This window comes from Euleptes europaea, chromosome 7 (genome assembly GCF_029931775.1).
Source record: "Euleptes europaea isolate rEulEur1 chromosome 7, rEulEur1.hap1, whole genome shotgun sequence".
Taxonomy (NCBI): Eukaryota; Metazoa; Chordata; class Lepidosauria; order Squamata; family Sphaerodactylidae; genus Euleptes; species Euleptes europaea.
The window spans coordinates 85,818,093-85,841,148 of NC_079318.1; the positions used below are offsets into that span (position 1 = coordinate 85,818,093).

Consider the following 23,056-nt stretch of genomic DNA (forward strand, 5'->3'; position numbering starts at 1 on the left):
TGCTGTTAGTTAGACAGAAAGGCCATTACACTTACTGGCTCCTTTAAAAAAAACAACCACTTAAGCACTACTTTGGAAGAAATATCTTTCACAAACACAAACGATGTAATGGACAAAAAAAAATCAGATCAATGATGCCATAAAAAAGAAAACAGATTCACAAAAAAAATAAAATTAATGAGCTGCAAAGCAGCAGAAAGCACATTACTTAAGAAAACCAATATGTTAACGTTATTTGATCTTTCTTGGGTGGAGCCGCAACTGGATGTAATCCATGGGAACAGGCCAGAAGTGGAAGCCAGCACTGACAATGCAGAGCCGTCTGCCCTGTTTTCTTCTTACAGGAACACCCCAGAACAACAACAACCCAAAAAAAAAAAAAAACCACTCTCAAAAGAGCCAAAATATGCCCTCTGCCATCTGCCCTTCCCAACTGAAATCGCACCCCCTGCCAATTGCTAACCCGGGACCCATCTTGATTCACCTACCAGCTGAAAACTTCCAGCCCCACCTTTCTCCTCTGCTTGCAGCGTGGAGAGCATCTGGAACTCCAAATCCCCTCCCCCTCCCTGCCCGACTTACACAGAGCCCTAGATTTCCGCTAATCTGCCCTAACCACTAGATATCACACCAGAACTGGGAGCGCAGCCCAGGAATCTCAAAAGCCAGCCTGTTGAATGGCAGAGTTGAAGCTAGGACCCCAGAGATGGAATGCCCCAATTATGTTACTCTGATGATCATCATATCCTGCCCTCTGCCTCTGAGGACCCCTGGTCTCCCCCAATCCCACCTACCCTGACGATTCAAGGGGGAGGGAGTTGAGCACACGGATACAGGCAAAGGGGGCACGCCGGATCATCACACACACAATAAGCTCCTTATAACTCAAATCCTACCTCCTCGTCCCCAATACTCAACAAATCCCTCTCCATATTGAGCCTATCTGTCCTGCCTCTTTGTCCATGTTAATAATAACAATAAAAAACCCTGCTCGGCAGCTGCTGAGATAAAGACTAGCAGCCTCACACATCTCCGGCTCTTCTCTGTCAGGCGATTCAAACCCAGTACTTAAAACTGGAGGAGAGTGGACAAAGACAGACTGGACCATGCCTGCCCATAGCCCTTGAAAACAATAACTTAAGGGACAGCAGAGTGCCTCCCCCCAGCACTTGATTCCACTCCCTCTCGTCTAACAAGAGGGGATGAGCTAGAGAGGGGCCATGGCTCAGGGGTAGAGAATCTGCTTGGCATGCAGAAGGTCCCAGGTTCAATCCCCAGCACCTCCAGTTAAAAACACCAGGCAGTAGGTGATGTGAAAAACCTCTGCCTGAGACCCTGGAGAGCCGCTACTGGTCTTAGACAATACTGAACTAGGTGAACCGATAGTCCGATATGGCAGCTTCATGCGTTCTCAGCAGGCCCCCCAGTTCCACCCTTTCTGTTATCACCATCAGCATACCGTCCATGTAGCGCCCCAATTCTTATGCCTTTGCTAGACTCCATCAGCTATGTATGCTGCCTTCATTTGCTCTGCAATGGTCTGTCCTCTGTCGGTTTAAAAGCCAAGAGGGTGTTTGTTCTTTAAAGGCACATCCCTCCCCCTCAAAATATCTGTTATCAACAGCTCAAAATAGAGCTCAGCATCTGCAGCTGGGTGAAATGGACAGGCAGTGCGCTGTATGACCCCTTACTGTTCATGTGCAGGCATGGAAGTGTACTAACGACACAATGCGTTCACTAAGGACAGAGCTTTTTGGAGACCCTGAGGAGGCTACTAAACATGCAGAATGACAATGGAAGCAATTGACACGACATTTTAATGGCATCCCTGCCATTGAAAGGTTTTGCAGAGGTGGGGACCAGAAAATTGAGATGGTCCCTACTGGACTGAGAGGAATCGTCTGCCTAAGGAGGTGGTGAGCTCCCCCTCACTGGCAGTCTTCAAGCAGAGGCTGGACAATCACTTGTTAGGGATGCTCTAGGCTGATCCCGCATTAAGTAGGGGGTTGGACTAGATGGCCTCTATGGCCCCTTCCATCTCTATGATTCTATTATTCTATTTTATGCTCCTAACAACCCTGTGAGGTTGGTAGGGCTGACAGAGTGTGACCCAGCAAGCTCTTTGACAGTGTTAGAATTCGGACCCAGGTCTCCCAAACCTTTGGGTCCAAGGCTCCAATACTATACACCATGCTGGTTCCCCGGCCACTTCCAAAAGATCAAACTGCTGTGTATTCGCTGTTGGTTAACCACTCTGGATTGAATTATGACTCTTGGTTCCACTGACTCATCTTGGCTCACAAGCATACTTTGCCAGGCTGGAGAGGTCTGCACTTGTTAACCACTCTCTTCAGGCATCCTGCTAGACATGGCGATTCAACAGTGCTCCAGAGGTAAAGTTACCCATTGCAAGAAGGTGATCTCATATATACCTTTCAAGAAGATGAAGAAGAAGAAAAAGAAGAGTTGGTTTTTATATGCCGACTTTCTCTACCACTTGAGGAAGAATCAAACTGGCTTACAATCACCTTCCTTTCCCCTCCCCACAACAGACAGCCTGTGAGGTAGGTGAGGCTGAGCGAGTTCAGAGAGAACTGTGACTGGCCCAAGGTCACCCAGGTGGCTTCATGTGGAGGAGTGAGGAAACAAATCTAGTTCACCAGATTAGCATCCGCCACTCATGCGGAGGAGTGGGGAATCAAATCAGGTTCTCCAGATCAGACTCCACTGCTCCAAACCACCGCTCTTAACCGCTACACCATGCTGGCTCTCCAGCATGCCTTTATCCATTTATCCATTATGCCATTATCCTATCACACCTATTTCTGAGCTCCTTTCTACCTCAATAACTATTATAATGCTATAACATACTATTTTAGTAGTTCATTTTCTTCTAACAGAAAATTTAAAACGATAATCAGCCCTATAATACTTATACTGTGTTAAAGTATAAAAAGGACTTCACACGCATCTGAGAACCAGCGTTGTGTAGTGGATCTGGAAGACTCAGATTTGAATCTCCACACTGCTATGGCAGCTTGCTGGGTCGGCCAGTCACATATGCTCAGGCTATATGAGAGCCAGTGTGGTGTAGTGGTTAAGAGCAGTGGTTTGGAGTAGTGGACTCCAATCTAGAGAACTGGGTTTGACTCCCCTCTCCTCCACATGAGCTGCGGCGGCTAATCTGGTGAACTGGATTTGTTTCCCCACTCCTCCACATGAAGCCTGCTGGGTGACCTTGGGCTAGTCATGATTCTCTTTGAGCTCTCTCAGCCCCACGTACCACACAGGGTGTCTGTTGTGGGGAGGGGAAGGTAAGGTGATTGTAACCCGGTTTGATTCTTCCTTAAGTGGTAGAGAAAGCCGGCATATAAAACCCAACTCTTCCTCCTCCTCCTCTCCTTCTTCCCTACTTCACACGGTTTATTTATTTATTTATTCGATTTATAACCCGCCCTCCCTGGCCAAGGCCAGGCTTGTTGTGAGGATAAAATGGAGAAGGGGAAAATGTTATATTCCATTTTGAGGTCCCCACTAGGGAGAAACGTGGGGTATAAAGGAAGTAAATAAACACATACATACACAAATATTATCATCATGATCCTTACAACAGTGTTGTAAGGTAGTTCAGTATTATTGCCCACAGTAGCAGATGAGCAAATGGTTTGCCTGCAGCCACCTAGGAAAGTCATGGCAAAAGCAAGATTTGAACACAGGGCTTTGCGATTTGTGCTCAGTCTCGCAGCCGCTCTACTGCGATAGCCCTTGCTATGTTCCATAATGCACTTTGCAATTACAACATTTTTTGTGTACAGCAGAACTGGTAAAAAAAATTCCCAAGCTCTCATCAGTGGTATAACTGGATCCATAATTCCCTTTGAAGCAAACATAGTCTTAAGTTATTTTAAAGCGGTTGGGCGTGACAATGTATTGAATTAGTAGTGAACACACAGCAGCAAAAATTTATATTGCTTCTTTCCGGGGGGGGGGGGGGAAATAGGATGCAACTTTCATTTCACATAGGTTCAAAAGGATGCGATCAATTGCCCTTACGTCTAAGTTAACCTGAGGAAGCACGCAGAGTAATAAAGATATTTGTTTAGAAATGGATAATTAAATAATCAAATAATTTTTCAAATGTTTTGGTGACAGATACAAGGATTCCATTTGTTTATATGCATTTTCCCCTCTGTGCTGTTCTCGGTTTTTGTTTTCAAAGTAACGAAACATACAAATATTTGTCATCCTAGACGCTTAACTCTCAACATTTTCCACCTCCCCCCCACCCCCACTTCTGAGATTATTCTTCCAGGATCAGTCCCGGGGTGGGGGTGTTCCTCCTTAAGATCCCCAAACAGGAGCTTCCTTTATCCAGCCCGGACCCTCTTCGCCCTCCTCTAGTATCCCCGGCCCCACTACGGCATCCCCGCCTCCTAGCAACCGTTGCCCAGGACGACGGGATGAGGACCAACTGGGTACCAGCTGCTCTTTGCTCCCTTCCCTTCCATTAGTGCAGTTTCTGATGAGTTATACTTGCCGAGGGGGGTGGAGAAGGGGGGGGGAGAAAATGATACAGAGACCAAGGAGGACTGAAAACAAAGGTGATGAGATGTGTGGCAACAGATCGGAAATCCGCCCACCTCCAATGTAACGAACGGTGACCACACATAAAGAGCAGTGAAATGTGATGGGAAAGTAACACATCTTTGATTTACTAAGAGGGGGCTTGTTGGCGTCTCGTGTGGGGAGAGGAAGGACAGACCCTAAAATTGGGGGGGGACCCTCTGCAAGTCCCAGAGGAGGAAGAAAAGGCTCCCGGGCAGGTGCCTACGATCCCCGGGACAGCTCCGCTTCCCCCCCCCCATCACCCCCCAGCCAGATCTGGGGAAGGAGGCGCCGGAGAAGGAAGAGGAGGAGCCAAGCCCGGCAGCTGCCTGCTCCGGCCGGCCAGGCAGCCCCGGCCCGGAGAAAGAGGGTGGGGGGAGGCAGAGATCGAGGGGACCGGCAAGGGGTCGCGACCAGGGCCGATCCCCACCCGGCCCCACCTCGCCCAGGCTGCAGAAAGGCGGACGGAGACGAAGCGCGTCGGCGGGACCCAGGCACCCGGGAGCAGGAGAAGAAGGGCGGGGAGCTGCGGAGGAAAGGGGACCCCGGGGCATCCTTGGGGGTCTGGGGGGGGGGGCAAGGAGAGCCCTCTCCTGGACGGGCCGCCTCCCTATGGGATCATAGATCTGTGGACGCGGTAGGAATTCAACCCCAGGACTGCCAAGGAAGAAAAAGGGGGCAGGGATTCAGAAGGGCCCCCCAACCTCGCACCCCCCCCCACCCCCACCCCACGACCGACCTGCCTTGGGAATCCGGCGAGGCGGAGGCCCAGACTTGCAGCCAGCCTCGAAGCCGCGCCTGACCCCCAACCCAAGGAGTCCGGAGGGAAGGAAAGCTCTCGCCTCCTTCCAGGGGACGGGGATCTGGGCAGTCGAGAGCCCCGCAAGGCGAGGGGGGTCGACGCGATCCCGTCCCTCCGGAGCCGGAGAGCTAGAAGGGAGGAACCCCCAAGAGCCCGAGGAGAGGCTGCAAAGGGCCAGACCCACGGGCCGGCGGCCTCCCCCGAGGATCTGCCTGGGATGGAACCCAGGAGCCCGGAAGGGTGAAGCGGGGGCTCGCTCGGGACCCCCACCCCCGTCCCGGGGCCGCCCCCGGGTCCCGGCGCGGGAGAGGCGGCGGAGGGGCCGGGCGGAAGGGCGCCCCCCTCCCGCCGGGGACCGGGCAGCGGAGCTCCCGCATGGCCGGCGGCTAGAAGCCCCGGGGGGTGGCTCCCCGGAGCAGGGGGGCGTCTCGGCCGGAGCCACCCCAGCGGGGCCGGAGGGAGAGCCCGCGGCGGCTGAGTCCCCGAGCAGCCAGGGGGGCGACGGCGGCCCTCCCCGCGCCTTCGCCTCTGCTTGGGGGTGGGGGGGGTGAAGAGAAGAGGACGCGGGGCCGCCTGCCCCTCGCATGCCCCCCCCTCCAGCAACTTTCGCCGCAGCAGCGCGGGAGATCGGGGCCGGACACCCCCCTCCCCGCCCCATGGCGTCCGGAGGAGGGCTCAGCGGGGTCCCGGGGCCACGATCCGCCGAGGCGAGCCTGAGCCCGCGGCGCGGAGGGGCGATGGAGGGCGGCGGCGGCGGCTGCGCTGGGCGGCCCTGAGCGACTGAGCGGAAGGTAAGTCGGGGGGGGGGGGAGAGAAATCGGGGGGGGACGTGATGGAGGGGGTCTCTGGGTGAAGATCGCGGGGAGTCGGGTTGAGCAAGTGTGGGGGGGGGGAAGCGGGAGGCGCGCAGTGACTGATGTCCTGCGGATGGGGGTTGCAGACAGCGCGCGCGGGGGGGGGGGTCATAACCAAGCAAGCCCGCAAATGCCAAATGGGGAGCACCCACGTTGCAGGCTGGCTGGGGGGCGGTTGGAAAGAGCCCCCCCCATTTCAGCTGCATCCCCATGTGCTAGAAACCCAGGGTGGGCTTCTGGATAGGATACTGTTCCTGCCCCCCACCCACCTTCATTCGCTTCCCTTGCTTCTCCGACTCTGCCCCCCCCCCCATCTCCAGTAAAGCAGATCAGGGAAAGTTGCATTGCGATGGAGACGGTGATGGTGGGGGCTCTCACTCTCCCCCTCCCCTTTCTTCTCCCCTGGCCGTTGTCATTCTCTCTCCGAGCCTTGACTCAAATCCTCTGGGGGTCCCCTTGAGGGACCGCGAGCCAGATGTTTGTTGTGGGGTGGGGGGAATCAGGCAATTGCAAATTTTGCCTCCCACCTGAATCGCAGTCACGTCTCAGCCAGCCATCTCCCCTCCCTTCCTCCCCCCTCCACCTCAAACTGGTTTAACGCCTGGCGCCAATAATCCAGCCCCCCCCCCCATCTGCAACCTTTCGCCTGCAGCAGCATCGAGAACAGCTGCCAAAGTTTCGGCCGCTAGGGGGCCTCGCCCCCCCCCCCCATACGGCGCCAGGCGCTCCAGCTTGAAATGGAGAAGGGAGCGCCCCAAGGGGAAGAGGGCTGGATTTGGGGGTGTGTGTGGGGAGGGGGATGAGAAAGAATGTGATAGATTCTGGAGAAGGTGCACTGCAAAGGGTGAGATTTGATGAGCAACTCGCTAGACGCTGCTTGGCTTCCACATTTAGGCTTCTGAGTTATTGGGGAGGGGGCCCACCTGGAAGTCGGACCTAGAAGCCCTAGTTCCTAACAGCCCCCCTCCCCGGTCCGTTGCTCTCTTTGCTACTGATCCCGTGACACCTCTGCCACCACCCTCTCTAGCCACTAGACTGCATTCCCCTCCAGGGCTGAGAATCCAGCAGTCCTGACGGCAACCCCCCCACACACACATTGCTCCAATTAATCTCTCTGCCTCTCAATTTCTGATTCCTCTGACAATACAAACCCCCTTTGCTCCAGGATCCGTTTCCCTCCGAGAGTCCTGGCTCCCTGGAAATGTCCCTGAAAGAGACCCCCTTTTTCTCTGAGCCTGGGCTGAGCGAGTTCTGGCCCTGCCTTTCGACCATCTCCCTGCATCTTTCCTCTTACTTTCTTCCCTTGCTTCGAAGACATTTTATAAATGGCTCAACGCTCTGAGAGCCCTCCATTCGCCTTCCCCCTCTCGCATGAACACATGAAGCTGCCTTATACTGAATCAGACCCTTCGTCCATCAAAGTCAGTATTGTCTAATCAGACAGGCAGCGGCTCTCCAGGGTCTCAGGCAGAGGTCTTTCACATCACCTACCTGCCTGGTCCCTTTAACTGGAGAGGCCGGGGATTGAACCAGAATCTTTTGCATGCCAAGCAGATGCTCTCCACTGAGCCACAATCCCTCCCCTCTCCTGTTCTCCTTCTCTCCTCCTCCCTCTCTGCCTAGATTCTACTCCAGTTTCACAGTGGGGAGGGGGAGACCATACACACCTTAGGGACCTGCCTTATCCAGGGCCAGACCATGGGGCTGTCTTCCTGGCAGCAGCTCTGCAAGAGCTCAGGCGCAGAGAAAGATTTCTCAGGGGATGCTGGTCAGACCCTTACAAACTGGGAATTAAGCCTGCAGTGGCTCAGGCTAGCCTGATAGCATCGGATCTCGGAAGCTGAGCAGGGTCAGCCCAGGTTAGTATTTGGATGGGAGACCACCAAGGAATAACAGGGTTGCTACGCATAGGCAGGCCTTGGCAAACCACCTCTGTTAATCTCTTGCCTTGAAAACCCCATAAGCCTTATGTTGGCTGTGACTTGTCGGCACTTTTATGCACACAAACCTGGAACCCTTGGTGTTCAAACATCAGTGTGGACCCTCTGCCTAGTTAAGAACATAAGAAAGGCCATGCTGGATCAGACCAAGGTCCATCAAGTCCAGCTGTCTGTTCACACAGTGGCCAGCAGGTGCCTCTAGGAAGCCCACAAACAAGACAACTGCAGCAGCACCATCCTGCCTAATATAATAGGCATGCTCCTCTGATATTGTAGAGAATAGGTATGCATCATGGCTAGTATACATTTTGACTAGTAGCCATGAATAACCCTCTCCTCCATGAATATGTCCACTCCCCTCTTAAAGCCTTCCCAGTTGGCAGCCACCACCACATCCTGGGGCAGGGAGTTCCACAATTTAACTATGCACTGTGAGAAGAAATAAGTTAACACAGGAAACTGCCTCATACAGAGTCCGATCCAGCCAGCCTATCACTGTCTGAGATCCCTTTAACTGGAGACGTCAGGGGTTAAACCTAGGTCTCTGCTCATGCAAGAGTTTGCCCTACCACTGAACTGTGAGGCCCTGCTCAGTACCACACATATCTGCCTTACACTGAGCCACCTAGCCCAATACTGGGAGCAGCTCTCCAAGGGCGATGGTTGAGTGTTTGTGGCTCCGTGGCAGAGCATCTGCTTTGGCATGCAGAAGATCCCAGGTTCAATCCCCGGCATCTCCTGTTAACAGATCAGGAAGAGGATTGTGTGAAGGACCTCCACCCAAGACCCCGGACAGCCACTGCTGGTCAGAATAGACAAGGCTGACCTGGGGAGACCAAAGCGTTTAACTCATGTAAGGCAGCTTCATGTGTACCAGTGTGGTGTAGTGGTTAAAAGCGGTGGTTTGGAGTGGTGGACTCTAATCTGGAGAACCGGGTTTGATTCCCCACTCCCCCACATGAACTGCGGACGCTAATCTGGTGAACCAGGTTGGTGTCCCCACACCTACACACGAAGCCAGCTGGGTGACCTTGGCTAGTCCCCACCTACCTCACAGGGTGTCTGTTTTGGGGAGGGGGAGGGAAGGTGATTGTAAGCCAGTTGGATTCTTCCATAAGTGGTAGAGAAAGTCGGCATATAAAAACTAACTCTTCTTCTTCTACCCAAGATTCTTTCAATTAGAGAAATCTTGAATTGAACATGGGACATGTAAGGCAGCTACCCCAGCTAAGGGTGTACATGCATCTTTGCCCCTGAGCTGGCCTTTGGCTGGGGATTAAGGGTGGGATAAAAATGGAAAATAAATAAGCAATAAAGGGACAGGTACTAGAATGCACATTTTGGGAGGTGAAATCCCGAGTCCCACAGATGTGAAGCTGGGTCGCTGAGGACAGACAGAGACACAAACATGCACACAATGCTCAACCAAACATACAAATTTGCTAGCACACACATTAGACAGACAAGTGTTTCTCTCCCTTCCTTGATGCACGCAACGGGAGTGCATCAAATGCAAATGCCCACACGAGCAGACGTTCACGGGTGCACTGGGAGGTCAGCGCCAGAACTGCCTCCCACTTCTTCCCTCCGCCCTGCCAGATGGCATGACGTGCCCACCCCATGTCCCTGCACCCCACGAGGGCTGGGAGGCAGATGCTGAGCCCCGGGCTCCCACACCCAGGAGAACCACGCCGGGAAAAGACTAAAGCTTCCACATGGGGTTGCACAACAAAGAGGAATAAAAAGGGGCCTGGGGATGAACACATGAAGCTGCCTTATAATGAATCAGACCCTTGGTCCATCAAAGTCAGTATCGTCTACTCAGACCAGCAGCTGCTCTCCAGAGTCTCAGGCAGGGGTCTTTCACATCACCTACTTGCCTAGTCCCTTTAACTGGAGATGCCGGGGATTTAACCTGGGAGCTTCTGCATGCCAAGCAGATGCTCTACCACTAAGCCACAGCCCCTCACCTCTCTTTTATTAGGAGTATATAAGCTTTGGAGTTATGACGGTCTTTTAATTGGCTAAAAAGAAGAAGAAGAAGAAGAGTTGGTTTTTATATGCTGACTTTCTCCACCACTTAAGGAAGACTCAAACTGATTTACAATCACCTTCCCCTCCCCATAACAGACACCCTGGGAGGTAGGTGGGGCTGAGAGCTCTTAATAGAACTGTGACTAACCCAAGGTCATCCAGCTGTCTTCATGTGGAGGAGTGGGGAAACAAATCCAGTTGACCAGATTGACCTCCACCACTCATGTGGAGGAGCAGGGAATCAAACCCGGTTCTCCAGATCAGATTCTATCACTCCAAAGAGCTGCGTAGCTAAGGCCTTGGTACCAAAGGAGGCTAGCCCAGGAAGGGAAATGCCCTCCCCTAACTGGGATTCCTTCTAGAGGCACTTGCCTCTGCCATGTTGTTTTCACAAGGAGCTCAGGGAGGTGTACAGAATACTTACACCCCCCCCCCATTTTATCCTCACAACAACCCTGTGGTAGGTGAGGCAGAAAGTGAGTGATGGGATCCAAGGTCACACAGTGAATATCATGGGGGGGGGGGACTTGAGCTTGGGTTTGCCAGACCCTAGCCCAACACTCTAACCACAATACTACACCACACTGAAGGTATCTGAAGTTATGACTCACGAAAGCTCATACCCCGCCAGAAATTTTGTTAGTATTTAAGGTTCTACTGGACTCTTGCTCTTTTCTACTACCACACCATACGGGCTGTCTTCTTCCCCCTTCTTCCCCTAGCTGGGAAGCTATCCAAGAGATTCAGGTTTCCTAACTGTCCCCCCACTACACTTCAAATATGAGATGGGCCCACATTCCCATGATGCCACAGAACTTGGGCCCTGGTTCTCACCCACTAGGTGGTCATCCTGTGTCTGGATTGGACTGTTTCGGACTGCAAAGGTTGTGTGTGTGCGTGTCACAGAATGTTCCTCCAGTTTTAAAAATACAGAAAGCTAGCATGTCAGGGAGAGCCTTTTCCCCTGATATGCTAGCTGTCCACATGCACGGATCGTTTATTTTGAGTGAGGAGGAACATTCAGTTGTGTGAATGCTGTGGCACAGAAGGCTCCTCTAGTTTTAAAAATACAGAAAGCTAGCATGTCAGGGAGAGCATTTTCCCCTGATATGCTAGCCATCTATGTGCAAGGAGGTTTTTTTCTTTTGAGTAACATTCAGTCACATGAATGCTATATTCCAGCAGTACAACCCAAACCCAGGCCAACCACTTCCACTGAGAACAATGCCAAGGAACAAGTTGGTACAGAGGTTAAACTGGCACGGCCTTTGCCGCTCTTTGAAACCTGGAGTCCCTGGTGTGCTTGGGCAAATGCTATTTATCTCTTGGCTTGAGTTCCCTCTCTGTAAAATAGATGGGGGGAGGGGGAAGACCTATACCTACAAAACTGTTGGAGCGGTAAAGATGTTCAAGAACTTATTGCATTCGTTTGATTGTTTTTTAAAAAATATATTTGACTGCAACTAGCACTGTAAGGGTCGTTGGACACAGAACTGTAGGGAAACACAAGTAGAAGGTGTGTGTTTGTGTGTGTGTGGGAGAGGATAAGGAAGACAGCATAAGAGAGAGAAAAAGGTATGGCTGTCTCCTGCTATTCTGCTTAGAAACGGAGGGTGGTCAACAGGCCTACTTTACAGAGGAGGATGGGAGATTGCAATGGGACCAAGGTCACCCTGAGAGTTTCACTGATGGGCGGGAATCTGAACACGAGCCTTACTTGTCCAAGACTAACACTACATCCCAGATATAGAGGAGGGCAGGAAGCTGTTCCTGTTGGCAGCAGAGGATAGGATTCGCAATAATGCGTTTAAATTGCAGATGGAAAGGTACCGGCTAGATATTAGGAATTTTTTTTTTTACAGTTAAGAGTTGTTCGACAGTGGAATCAGCTCCCTAGGGAGGTGGTAAGCACCCCCTCACTGGCAGTCTTTAAGCAGAGGCTGGACAAGCACTTGTCAGGGATGCTCTAGGCTGATCCTGCATTAAGAGGAGGTTGGACTAGATGGCCTGTATGGCCCCTTCCAATTCATTGATTCTATAATTCTATATCATACAGCCTCTCCTGAGGAATGCAGTATAAATGATTAACCCAGCAGGACCCTTTAATGGGGTTTGTCATGGGTTCCTAGCAGAACCCTTGGCCCTTCTGCTGCCTCTAAGGCTTCCGCACCGGCTGAGATGGATTCCCTCCCGGTCACAGTGCCAGAGCTCGCCGGCAAGACAGATTTCTCCCCAGTGTTTGTTCGGGGCTTGCCAGCGTGGGGGAAAGGAGCTGGCGCTCGGCCCTCGGAGCTCGCAAGTTAATGGCTAGTGGTGCGTCACTCGGGGAAATCTAGATCTCGCTCAGGTATCCCCTTCCTTGGCTTCCGTTCCTGGCATCGTTGGGGCCAGCCCAGAACTTGAGCCTGGTGCATTCAGAGGGAAACGAAGCTGCAGATTTTTGCTCGGGCATGAAACTCGAGGACCGCGCACAGGCCAGCCAAGCTAACAAAACTGTCCTCGGATGAGGCAGGGAAGACAGATCAAAGAAAGGTACCTTGTTGCCCAATTTAGAAACCCAGCTTCCTGCCAAGGAGTTATTTTCACCGATAGTTTCCCCCCACCCCCAACTTGGCAAGGTGCCCATCCTAACAATAAAATTAATACTTGGCCATTTACATAGCCCATTTCAAAGGTTCGAAGCGTGTCATGTACATTATCTTAGTCGTTTGTACCTTGGCCCTGTAAAGCAGGCCAGTATTTTTATCCCTGTGTTGCATTTGACAATAGGGACCTAGCTAAAGCTGTCTATTCAGTCCATGGCCAAGCAGGGGATTTGAACACAGAGGAAGCCCACATGACTGAAAAAACAGGACTGGCAGATTAGAGCTCATCTCTCATTTCTATCCCTGCTGAATTTGTATGTCTGACTGCTTGTTAAAGCACAGGCGCATGGGCGAGGTGGGTGGAGGAATGTGGGAACTCTTCACCAGCTCAGAGACGTCCTCTACCACTACTTGGTTTGCCCCCAGGCTGGTTTCTAACTCAATTTATGCTCAGGTTCTTTCCTCTACCTTGTAGCTTAAAAAAAACACACTTATCTCTAGCTATCACTTGAAAGATCAGCAGCCAAGAGATAAAACGGGAGGGACAGATGAGCGATAGAAAGCCGGAGCTGGTGGGTCACACTCAGCCAGCGAATGCTTTCTTCCTGTCGCTCTTTTTGTATAAATAGCACAGACACCTTTAAAGCATCTGGTCGCCGAGACAACGCGGACCTTTAATCCCCTCGCAATTATTTCCCAAACTGCTTCGGAGCGGTTACCTTTCTCCGTGCTCAGCCCCACGGCCACCGGTGTCCTAGAAGCATAATCACTCCGGTGCACCGACAGACGCTCCTCTCTTTTCATCCATCTCAACATGCAAGATACGACCCGCCAGTTTCCCTGCTCCAGTCATGGAGAGACCGAAGGCCAGAGGGTTTCACAAACTATTACCCGCCAGTTTCCACGCCGTAAGCAGGGAGAGCAACAAAGCCTAGGTCAGGGGTGTCAAACATAAGGCCCGGGGGCCGGATCCGGCCCCTTGAGAGCTCTTATCCAGCCCGCGAGCCAACCACTGCCCCACACTCTCGATCTGGGCTGGCGAGGCATGGCCTGGCCTGACCAAGTGACATTTATGTCATATCCGGCCCTCGTAACAATTCAGTTTGACACACCTGGCCTAGGGAGTTCCAGTGGGCCTTGTCAAGTAGCATCAGCCAGATTCCATTCCATACGTAACCATGAGACCCCCGAAATACTAATTAGTTGCAAAATAGATCTCTCCAGGTTCTGTGCCGTAAGATGAGAGAGATCCCCCCCAAAGACTGGAGAGCTTTAACGGGCCCTGCAAATTATCACCTGCCATTTTCTATACTGTAAGCAGAGCGATCCCGAAGACTAGACAGTTTCAAAAGTTGCATATTAAATCAGTGTCTTCCACCTGCACGCAAAGACTTGAGTGGAGAAATAAAACGAAGTTGTTCTGGGAGGAAAAGGGCAGGCTCGTTATACTCCGGTTGTTAATTTTCAGGACAGCCTGCTATGGAAGCACGTCCATAGAATCTTTTTGTCCTAGAATCTGTCCTCCCAAATTCGAAACAGCCAACTGTGATGGTCATTGGTGGGGGAAAGGCACCCTACATATACTCAGCGCCCCCTTTCATTATTATTCCACAGAACCATAGCTCAGCAGTTAGAGCATCTGCTTGGCATGCAGAAGGTCCTAGGTTCAATCCCCGGCACCTCCAGTCAAAAGCATCAAGTTGCAGGTGATGTGAAAGGCCCCGCCTGAAACCCTGGAGAGCTGCTGCCAGTCATAGTAGACCGTACTGACTTTGATGGACCAAGGGTCTAATTCGGCATACAGCTGCTTCATGTGTCTAACTCCAGGCTTTGAGGCTAAGCTTGGTGAGCCCCAAGACAAATTAATCCTTCCTGGAAGATTACAGGCCATTCTACGGGGGTTTAACCACACATGTTTTGCTCTGCAGCTTCTTCTTCCTTCAACCCAGATTGCTGATTGAATAATCAATATACCATATTTCAAGGCTTCACACATGTTATTTTAGTAACTATTACAACAGCCCTATAAGGTCGGCTGGCACCATCATACCTGTGTTGCTGATGGGACAGACGGGAGGTTGACACAATAGGGATTGCCCCAGGTTATTGAGCAAGATCTGCAAAGGTCCTTCCTCTCAGTCATTCAGGCTTCAGAATATACCCAGAGTCTTAACAGTAGCATCCTTGTACAACCCTAGGCTACTACACACTAGCAAAATGCCTGTCATTATGATGTGCTGCCTGTGTGTGTGTGTTAAGAGCCGTCAAGTCGCTTCCGACTCATGGAGACCCTATGAATCAGTGTCCTCCAAAACGTCCTATCTTTGACAGCCTTGCTCAGGCCTTGCAAATTGAGGGCCGTGGCTTCCTTTATTGAGTCAATCCATCTCTTGTTGGGTCTTCCTCTTTTCCTGCTGCCCTCAACTTTTCCTAGCATGACTGTCTTTTCCAGTGACTCTTGTCGTCTCATGATGTGACCAAAGTACGACAGTCTCCACGGCTGCCCTTCCCCGTCTCAATCTCCTTCTGATTTCTTGGCTGCAGTCTCCCTTTTGGTTGATGATGGAGCCAAGGAATAGAACATCTTTAACAATTTCAATTTCCTCATTGTCCACCTTAAAGTTGAGTAATTCTCCTGTAGTCATTACTTTTGTCTTCTTTTGCCGCTTACGACACTATAAACGTGCTTTGCAACTAAAGCCATCTTTGGGGGCTGTGCTTTGGATGCCCTGGTCATCTGAGGCTAGACAACCAGAGAAAGCCTTCTCGGTTGTGGCACCAGAACTGTGGGATTTCCTCCCCTCTGTCCCTGTCTACCATTCTCTTCTGCCAGATGGATGAAGAACTTTTTGCTTCCACTGGCATTCCCTTTTTGATCCTTCTTCCTTTTAACGTTTTACATTGTTGTTATAAGTGAGTCTGCAGGAACGTTGTTTTTACAGTTGGGTGTAAGGTTTTTTTTAACCTGTTTGTTGCCTTGAGGGCCCTAATTGGATGGTAAGGCCGGATTAAAATGTTTTAAATAAATAATACATAAGGAGCCAGGGACTGTGTATTGGAAGGATCTCTGGGATGCTGCAGCGTATCTGCATAACAAACCCTGCTCCCCCACAATAAGGCTAGCCAGGCACGATTTTGGCTGTTACCGCACTAGGTATTCCCAGTGATGTATCAAGAGTTTGGAAATGTTATAAAAAACATCACTTTAAAAGGGTTTTTGGATGCCACAGCTAAAAAATGGTTGGAAGACGTCTTCACAGCTAAAGGGGCCAAACAAAGTGCAAACAGTATTTTTTATAACATTTCCAAACTCTTAATACATCGCTGGGAATACCTAGTGCGGTAACAGCCTTTACCTCTCAGAAGATTGCACCCAGGTGAACTCCAGGATAATCTGGGATAACACTAGGATAATCTGCACCAACAGGCCCCTCAGCCACTGCCAATCAAGCCTTCCCTATCTGCACAACAATCTATGTATCGCCATGCTGAGTTTCTTGGTCATACTCATGTTGACAGAATTAGGGTTGTCAGGTCCCTCTTTGCCACCAGCGGGAGGTTTGTGGGGCGGAGCCTGAGGAGGGTGGGTTTGGGGAGGGGCTTCAATGCCATAGAGTCCAATTGGCAAAGTGGCCATTTTCTCCAAGTTCTCCAGCTAGCACCTGGAGATCTCCAGCTAGTACCTGGAGGTTGGCAACCCTAGACAGATTACTAGGAAATGGTCATGATATGTATACACATAAGATTGAGATCACTTATCATGTCCTGAGCTTCCTCCATGGAACTCAAGACCAACAGCCGTGGTTCTTTTCTCCCTCTTTGTTTCCTGCTCACAACAGCCCTGCAAAACAGACTAAAGTGAGAAAGAGCGAGCGGGTCAGGATCACCCAGATCATTCCTCCATCCACACTGGGTCTCAGAGTGTTGGCATGGCAAGAATCATGAGGCTGCTCAGGGGAGGAGGAAGGAGAGCAATGAGGATGCTTAGGGGCCGGGAGACCAGGCCCTATGAGGAAAGGCGGAGGGAGTTGGGGATATTTAGTCTGGAGAAGAGGAGGCTGAGGGGGGGGGACATGATTGCTCTCTTTAAGGAGGTTGAGGGGGGTACATGATTGCTTTTTAAAAGTATTTGAAGGGCCGTCACTTAGAGGAGGGCAGGGAGCTGCTCCTGTTGGCAGGAGAGGATAGGACTCACAATAATGGGTTTAAATTGTGAGCGGAAAGGCACTGGCTGGATATTAGGAAAATATTTACAGTCAGAGTTGTTTGACTGTGGAATCAACTACCTAGGGAGGTGGTGAGGCCTCCCCACCTCAGCAGTCTTTAAGCATCACTTGTCAGGGATGCTCTAGGCTGATCCTGCATTAAGCAGGGGGTTGAACTAGATGGCCTCTGTGGCCCCCTCCAACTCTATGATTTTAAGTGGAGCAGGGTACAAATTCATTGGTTCTTGTAGGTTATCCGGGCTGTGTGACCGTGGCCTTGGTATTTACTTTCCTGACGTTTTGCCAGCAGCTGTGGCAGACATCTTCAGAGGCGTAACACTGAAGGACAGTGTCTCTCAGGGAACAAATTGTTATCTGAAAGTCTCCAAGATCCCAGGCCTGGTGGTCATGGAAAGTACTATCAAGTCACAGCCAACTTATGGCAACCCCATAGGGTTTTCAAGGTAAGAGACAAGCAGAGGTGGTTTGACATTGCCTGCCTCTGCGTAGCACCCCGGACTTCCTCAGTAGTCTCCCACCCAAATACTAACCAGGGCTGACCATCTTCTGGGTATGGAACAGTGGTCACTGGGTGTGTATGTGTGTGTGTGTGGGGAAAGTAGTTGTGAATTTCCTGTATTGTGCAGGAGGTTGGATGAGAGGATCCTGGAGGTCCCTTCCAACTCTATGTTTCTGTGATTCTATAACCCTGCTTAGCTTCCGAGATCCGGGTAGCCTGGGCCAGCCAGGTCCGAGCCACCCCAAGTCTAGTGTTGCCTTAACCGCGTGTCGTTTCTCCCTTTCCACCTCTTTTCCAGGGCCTGCAAAGCCGTCTACCATGGAAAGGCTGCTGCTGGTCCAGCTGCTAATGGTGGGGAGCGCGCTGGCTCAGATCGAGGCCTGTCCCTTCCACTGCGTGTGCCAAAACCTCTCCGAGTCGCTCAGCACGCTCTGTGCCAACAAGGGTTTGCTCTTCATCCCGCCCAACATCGACCGGCGGACGGTGGAGCTGCGCCTGGCCGACAACTTCATCCGGGTGGTGGAGCCGCCGGACTTTCTGAACATGTCAGGCCTAGTGGACCTGACCCTGTCCCGAAACACTATCGACACCATCCGCCCCTTTGCCTTCGGGGACCTGGAGAGTCTCCGCTCGCTCCACCTGGATGGCAACCGGTTGACTGAGATTGGGGAAGAGGCCTTGCGAGGGATGTTGAACCTTCAGCACCTCATCATAAACAACAACCAGCTGGTGGACATCTCAGTGGTCGCCTTCGATGACTTCTTGTTGACCCTTGAGGACCTGGATTTGTCCTATAACAACCTGCAGACCGTCCCCTGGGAAGGGATACAGGGGATGATCTTCCTTCACACGCTCAACTTGGATCACAACCTTATCAACTTCGTCATGGAAGGCACTTTTGCTGAGCTGTACAAACTGTCTCGGTTGGATATGACCTCCAACCGTCTTTACACGCTGCCCCCCGACCCGCTCTTTGCCCGCTCTCAAGTTGGGGTCATCAGTCCGACCCCTTACACCTCCACCATTGTGCTCAGCTTTGGCGGGAATCCCTTGCATTGCAATTGCGAGCTGCTGTGGTTGCGGCGCTTGGCTCGGGAGGACGATATGGAGACCTGTGCCTCCCCTCCACAGGTAGCTGGCCGGTATTTTTGGTCCGTGCCCGAGGAAGAGTTCACCTGCGAGCCGCCGCTCATCACCCGCCACACCCACAAGCTCTGGATCTTGGAAGGCCAGAGAGCCACCCTGAGGTGCCGGGCCATCGGAGACCCGGAACCGGTCATCCATTGGGTCTCCCCCGACGACAAGATCCTCTCCAACTCCTCCAGGACCATGTCATTTCGCAACGGGACGCTGGACATCCTGGTGACGACCATCCGGGACGACGGGGCCTACACTTGCATTGCCATCAATGCGGCCGGGGAGTCCACAGCTGTCGTGGATCTCAAAATCATCCCCTTACCCCATCGGGGGAACGGCAGCATCACCGTGCTGCAACAGGACCCCGGCTCCTCCGATATCGCCACCTCAGCCAAGACGTCGGCCAACGCCACCGAAGGGGGTTCTGAGCGGAGAGTGGAGGTGTCCGACGTGACTGCCACCTCGGCACTGGTGCGCTGGGTGGCTGACAAGTCGTCCTATGCGGCGTGGATGTATCAGATCCAATACAACAGCACTGTGGATGAGACGCTCATTTACAGGTAAATGGTTCCTGGGGATGGAAAGTGGGGCGGGGTGGATTCTTCGCCTGGCCTCCTCTCATGACGCACCTGAACCGCTTGCTCTGATAGATCATGATGGGTAGCCATGTTAGTCTGCCACTAGCAGTAGAAAAGAGTAGGAGTCCAGTAGCATCTTAAAGACCAACAAAATTTCTGGCAGGGAATGAGCTTTCGTGAACCACAGCTCTCTTCTTCAGATACAGCTAGAATGTGAGTCCATCTGTCCTTAAGTAGAGATGACTGAATTAGACACACAATGGCAATTTAAATGTCAAAAGCAAGCGAATGACATTAGCAGGCGTGATTGGATTAGGTGTGATATGCAGAGGGGTAGAGGGCGTGGAGAAATCAGCATTGGTAATGAGACAGGAATTCCAGCTCTCTATTCAATCCAGGAGAATGCATAGTCTTGAGCTTCATTATTAGTTGTAATCCAGCAGTCTCTCTTTCTAATCTCCCTTCGAAATCCTTTTGTAAGAGAACTGCTACTGTTAAATCAGCAACTGAATATCCTGGAAGGTTAAAATGTCCCCCCCCCCCACTGGTTTCTGAATGTTGTGGTTTCTGATGTCAGACTTATGTCCATTCCATCTTTGTCACAGGGACTGGCCTATTTGTCCAATGTAGAGGGCGGAAGGGCATTGGTGGCATGTGATGGCATAAATCATGTTAGAAGATGAACAGGAGTACTACTTGCTCTGAAACACAGTCTCTTTAATCCTCTCCTCCCCTGAGGAAACAGCAAAATGATGCTCTGGCAGAGAGAAGCCTGCCCTCATGATACACCATGCTGTTGCTGTTCGCGAGCAACTGGGGTGTAAGGGGAAAGCCCGGCCCAAACCTTTCTGGCTGTGCTTAGGACGTATGGGGTTCAAGAGCCCTTTGCCAAGGCCAATATATAAGTTTGAACGGCGAGTATCCAACTCGTCAAAATTCCTTGCCGTTCAGCACTTTTTGCCAAGCCAAGGTTCTAGTTGTTAAAGCTGCAAAGACTGAATTGGAAATGATTAAGGCAATGAGCAGGAAAATCTCAAGTTTCCAGGAGAGGGGGCACTAGTTAAGCGGAATTTCCAGGGTATGTATGTATATATGTGCATGCGTGCGCATCGCATATAGCTCTTCGCTTCTCAGCAGGAAGTACAATTATGCAAAACAACCATGTGCAAAAAAGGTTTTTTTGCCATCAAGTCACAGCTGACTTATGGCGACCCTGTAGGGCAATGGTGGCGAACCTATGGCACGCGTGCCAGAGGTGGCACTCAGAGCCCTCTCTGTAGGCACACGAGCTGTCGCCCCAGCACAGAGTTTGCCTGAGTTCGTTCCCCCGGCTGAGGAGGCTGGGGACCAGCGGTGCCTTCCCGGCTCCTCCAGGAAGCGCCGGGCTCCTTTCCAGTGCCTTCTCCGCAGTCACAGGCTGCATGTTCCGGAAGTAAAGACAATGACGAGCCTTCTGCCGAGGACTGGAAGAGGCGGAGCCGGGACGGAGCTGGACCAGGAGTGGGACACCTGGGCGGCTGTCTGCGGCAGGCTGGTTGGTGACAGCAGCGCATATTCATGTGTTCATATGGAATGGAATATTCCATATTCCATTCCATATGAACACATGAACCCAGGAAGCAGCCTTATACTGAACCAGACCGTTGGTCCATCAAAGTCAGTATTGCGTACTCAGACTGGTAGTAGCTCTCCAAGGTCTCAGGCTGAGGTCTTTCACATCACCTACTTGCCTAGTCCCTTTAACTGGAGATGCCGGGGACTGAACCTGGGACCTTCTGCGTGCCAAGCAGATGCTCTACAAACTGGGCCACAGCCCCTCCCCAGTCTCTAAATATGAATCCGATAGAGTCTGCCAGGCTCTAATTACCACCTGGCTTAAAAAACCCCCACAGAACATAAAACTATCTAAGAGGTTGCTTGCTCTTTCCATTCAGCTAATTCAAGGCATTCCAGCAGCCTGCCATGAGTCCTGTCCCCCCACCCATCTTCCACCTCTGAATACCATTTTTTGCAAGCCACTGTCTTGTAGTTAAGGAAGCAGAGGATTTGGCGGGGAGGCAGCTGCCCAAGAGGCACAGTAAATGCAGAGCTGACAATTGAACTCTGGGGAGAAGGAGTGAGCCGGGTGGCCTCCGGCTGCACAGAACTTATTCTGGCTCCGAATGGCTCTGTCTGCGATCTGCCAATTGTCCGGCTCGTGGGCACAGGAGGGAGGCCGGCTGCCAACCTGACAGTTGGAGGACGGGTGTTACTTTATCCCATAGTTGCTAGAGCCAAGAGATGGGGCTCCAGAGCAGGAGGTCCATGGTATGAATCTCACTTCTATCATAGTGGCTTATGGCAAACCCTTCTTGGAGTGGTGGACTCTGATCTGGAGAACCGGGTTTGATTCCCCACTCCTACACATAAGCAGCGGAGGCTGATCTGGTGAATTTGTTTCCCCACTCCCACACATGAAGCCAGCTGGGTGACCTTGGGCTAGTCACTCTCTCAGCCCCACCTACCTCACAGGGTGTCTGTTGTGGGGAGGGGAAGGGAAGGTGATTGCAAGTCGGTTTGAGTCTCCCTTAAGTGGTAGAGAAAGTCGGCATATAAAAATCCTTCTCTTCTCTTTAATACCCTCTGCTCCCCTACCAGTCTGCAGTACAGAAATAATGAACACATGAAGCTGCCTTATACTGAATCAGACCCTGGGTCCATCGAAGTCAGTACTGTCTACTCGGACCGGCAGCGGCTCTCCAGGGATTCAGGCTGAGGATATTCACATCACCTACTTGCCTAGTCCCTTTAACTGGAGATGCCAGGGATTGAACCTGGGACTTTCTGCATGCCAAGCAGATGCTCTACCACTGAGCCATGGCATTGAGGGGAGGGGACAATTTCATCCTCATCCTTCTGCCTCCTGACCTGTGCTGATAAGGCTGTCAACTTCCAGGTGCTGGCTGGAGATCTCCTGCTATTACAACTGATCTCTAGGTGACAGATGTCACCTTAGAGAAAACGGCTGCTTTGGAAGGTGAACTCTATGGCATTATAACCCCATTGAAGTCCCTCCCCTCCCCAAAACCTGCCCTCATTAGGCTCCACCCCCCAAAATCTCCAGGTATTTCCCAATCTGGAGACTCCCAAACCTGTTCTCTTGTCTGCGCACCTGTTCTCTTGTCTGGGTTCTGCATACTCCTTCGACCTGGGAGTCAGAAGGGGCAGCAGGAACAGAGAGGAATGTAGGAAAACATTGTGCACCCTCCATGCACAGGTGGTTGGACACAAACTCTTGTATGCGAAACGTTTGGAACACCAAATGTGGCAATATAAGGGACCTATAATATTATTAACAGTCCCTCTTAATTCTGTGCAAATTCTGTGCATGCATTCAAGAAGATCAGGTGGCAACCATTTTTAGGCTATAAGGGGGAAAGCCCTTGCATGTTTTGACTGCTTCCCTATGGGATAAAGGTCCCACCTCCCTGCGTGTCAGGGAGACAGGATGGATGAAAACAGATGCTTTTAAAAAAAGTTAATTATAGCCTCTCTTTAAAAACACCTGGATTTAAAAGGAAATCTGAATTTAATCTGCACCAGTGTTGGAAGCCTGCCCTTTTAATTTCTTAAAACTGAATTACAACCCTCGATCAATCACGCTGAGTTAAGAAGTCAGACAGGACAAGATAAAATGTCTGCCTTCCAAGGCTAAGCACAGTAAATGCCACAAACCGTGTACTGTGTTCATTATCTTCCTGCTGGACCCAGATGCTATCCAGGCACTTAGAATCCAGGACGGACCATCCTGTATCTC

The 23,056-nt window shown here is 51.4% G+C and overlaps 2 protein-coding genes across 2 annotated transcripts in view; one reads left to right on the top strand and one right to left on the bottom strand.

Moving 5' to 3' along the window:
* The window catches only part of PC (pyruvate carboxylase), a 327,688-nt gene that overhangs the window by 50,897 nt on the left and 253,735 nt on the right, over positions 1-23,056 (bottom strand). The gene's annotated exons all lie outside the window — the stretch shown is intronic.
* The window catches only part of LRFN4 (leucine rich repeat and fibronectin type III domain containing 4), a 28,762-nt gene continuing 11,834 nt past the window's right edge, over positions 6,129-23,056 (top strand). The window contains exons 1-2 of the mRNA XM_056852468.1: positions 6,129-6,198; positions 17,844-19,242. Coding sequence (XP_056708446.1) covers positions 17,864-19,242 — 1,379 coding nt within the window. The 5' untranslated portion in view covers positions 6,129-6,198; positions 17,844-17,863. The remainder of the gene's footprint in view (positions 6,199-17,843; positions 19,243-23,056) is intronic.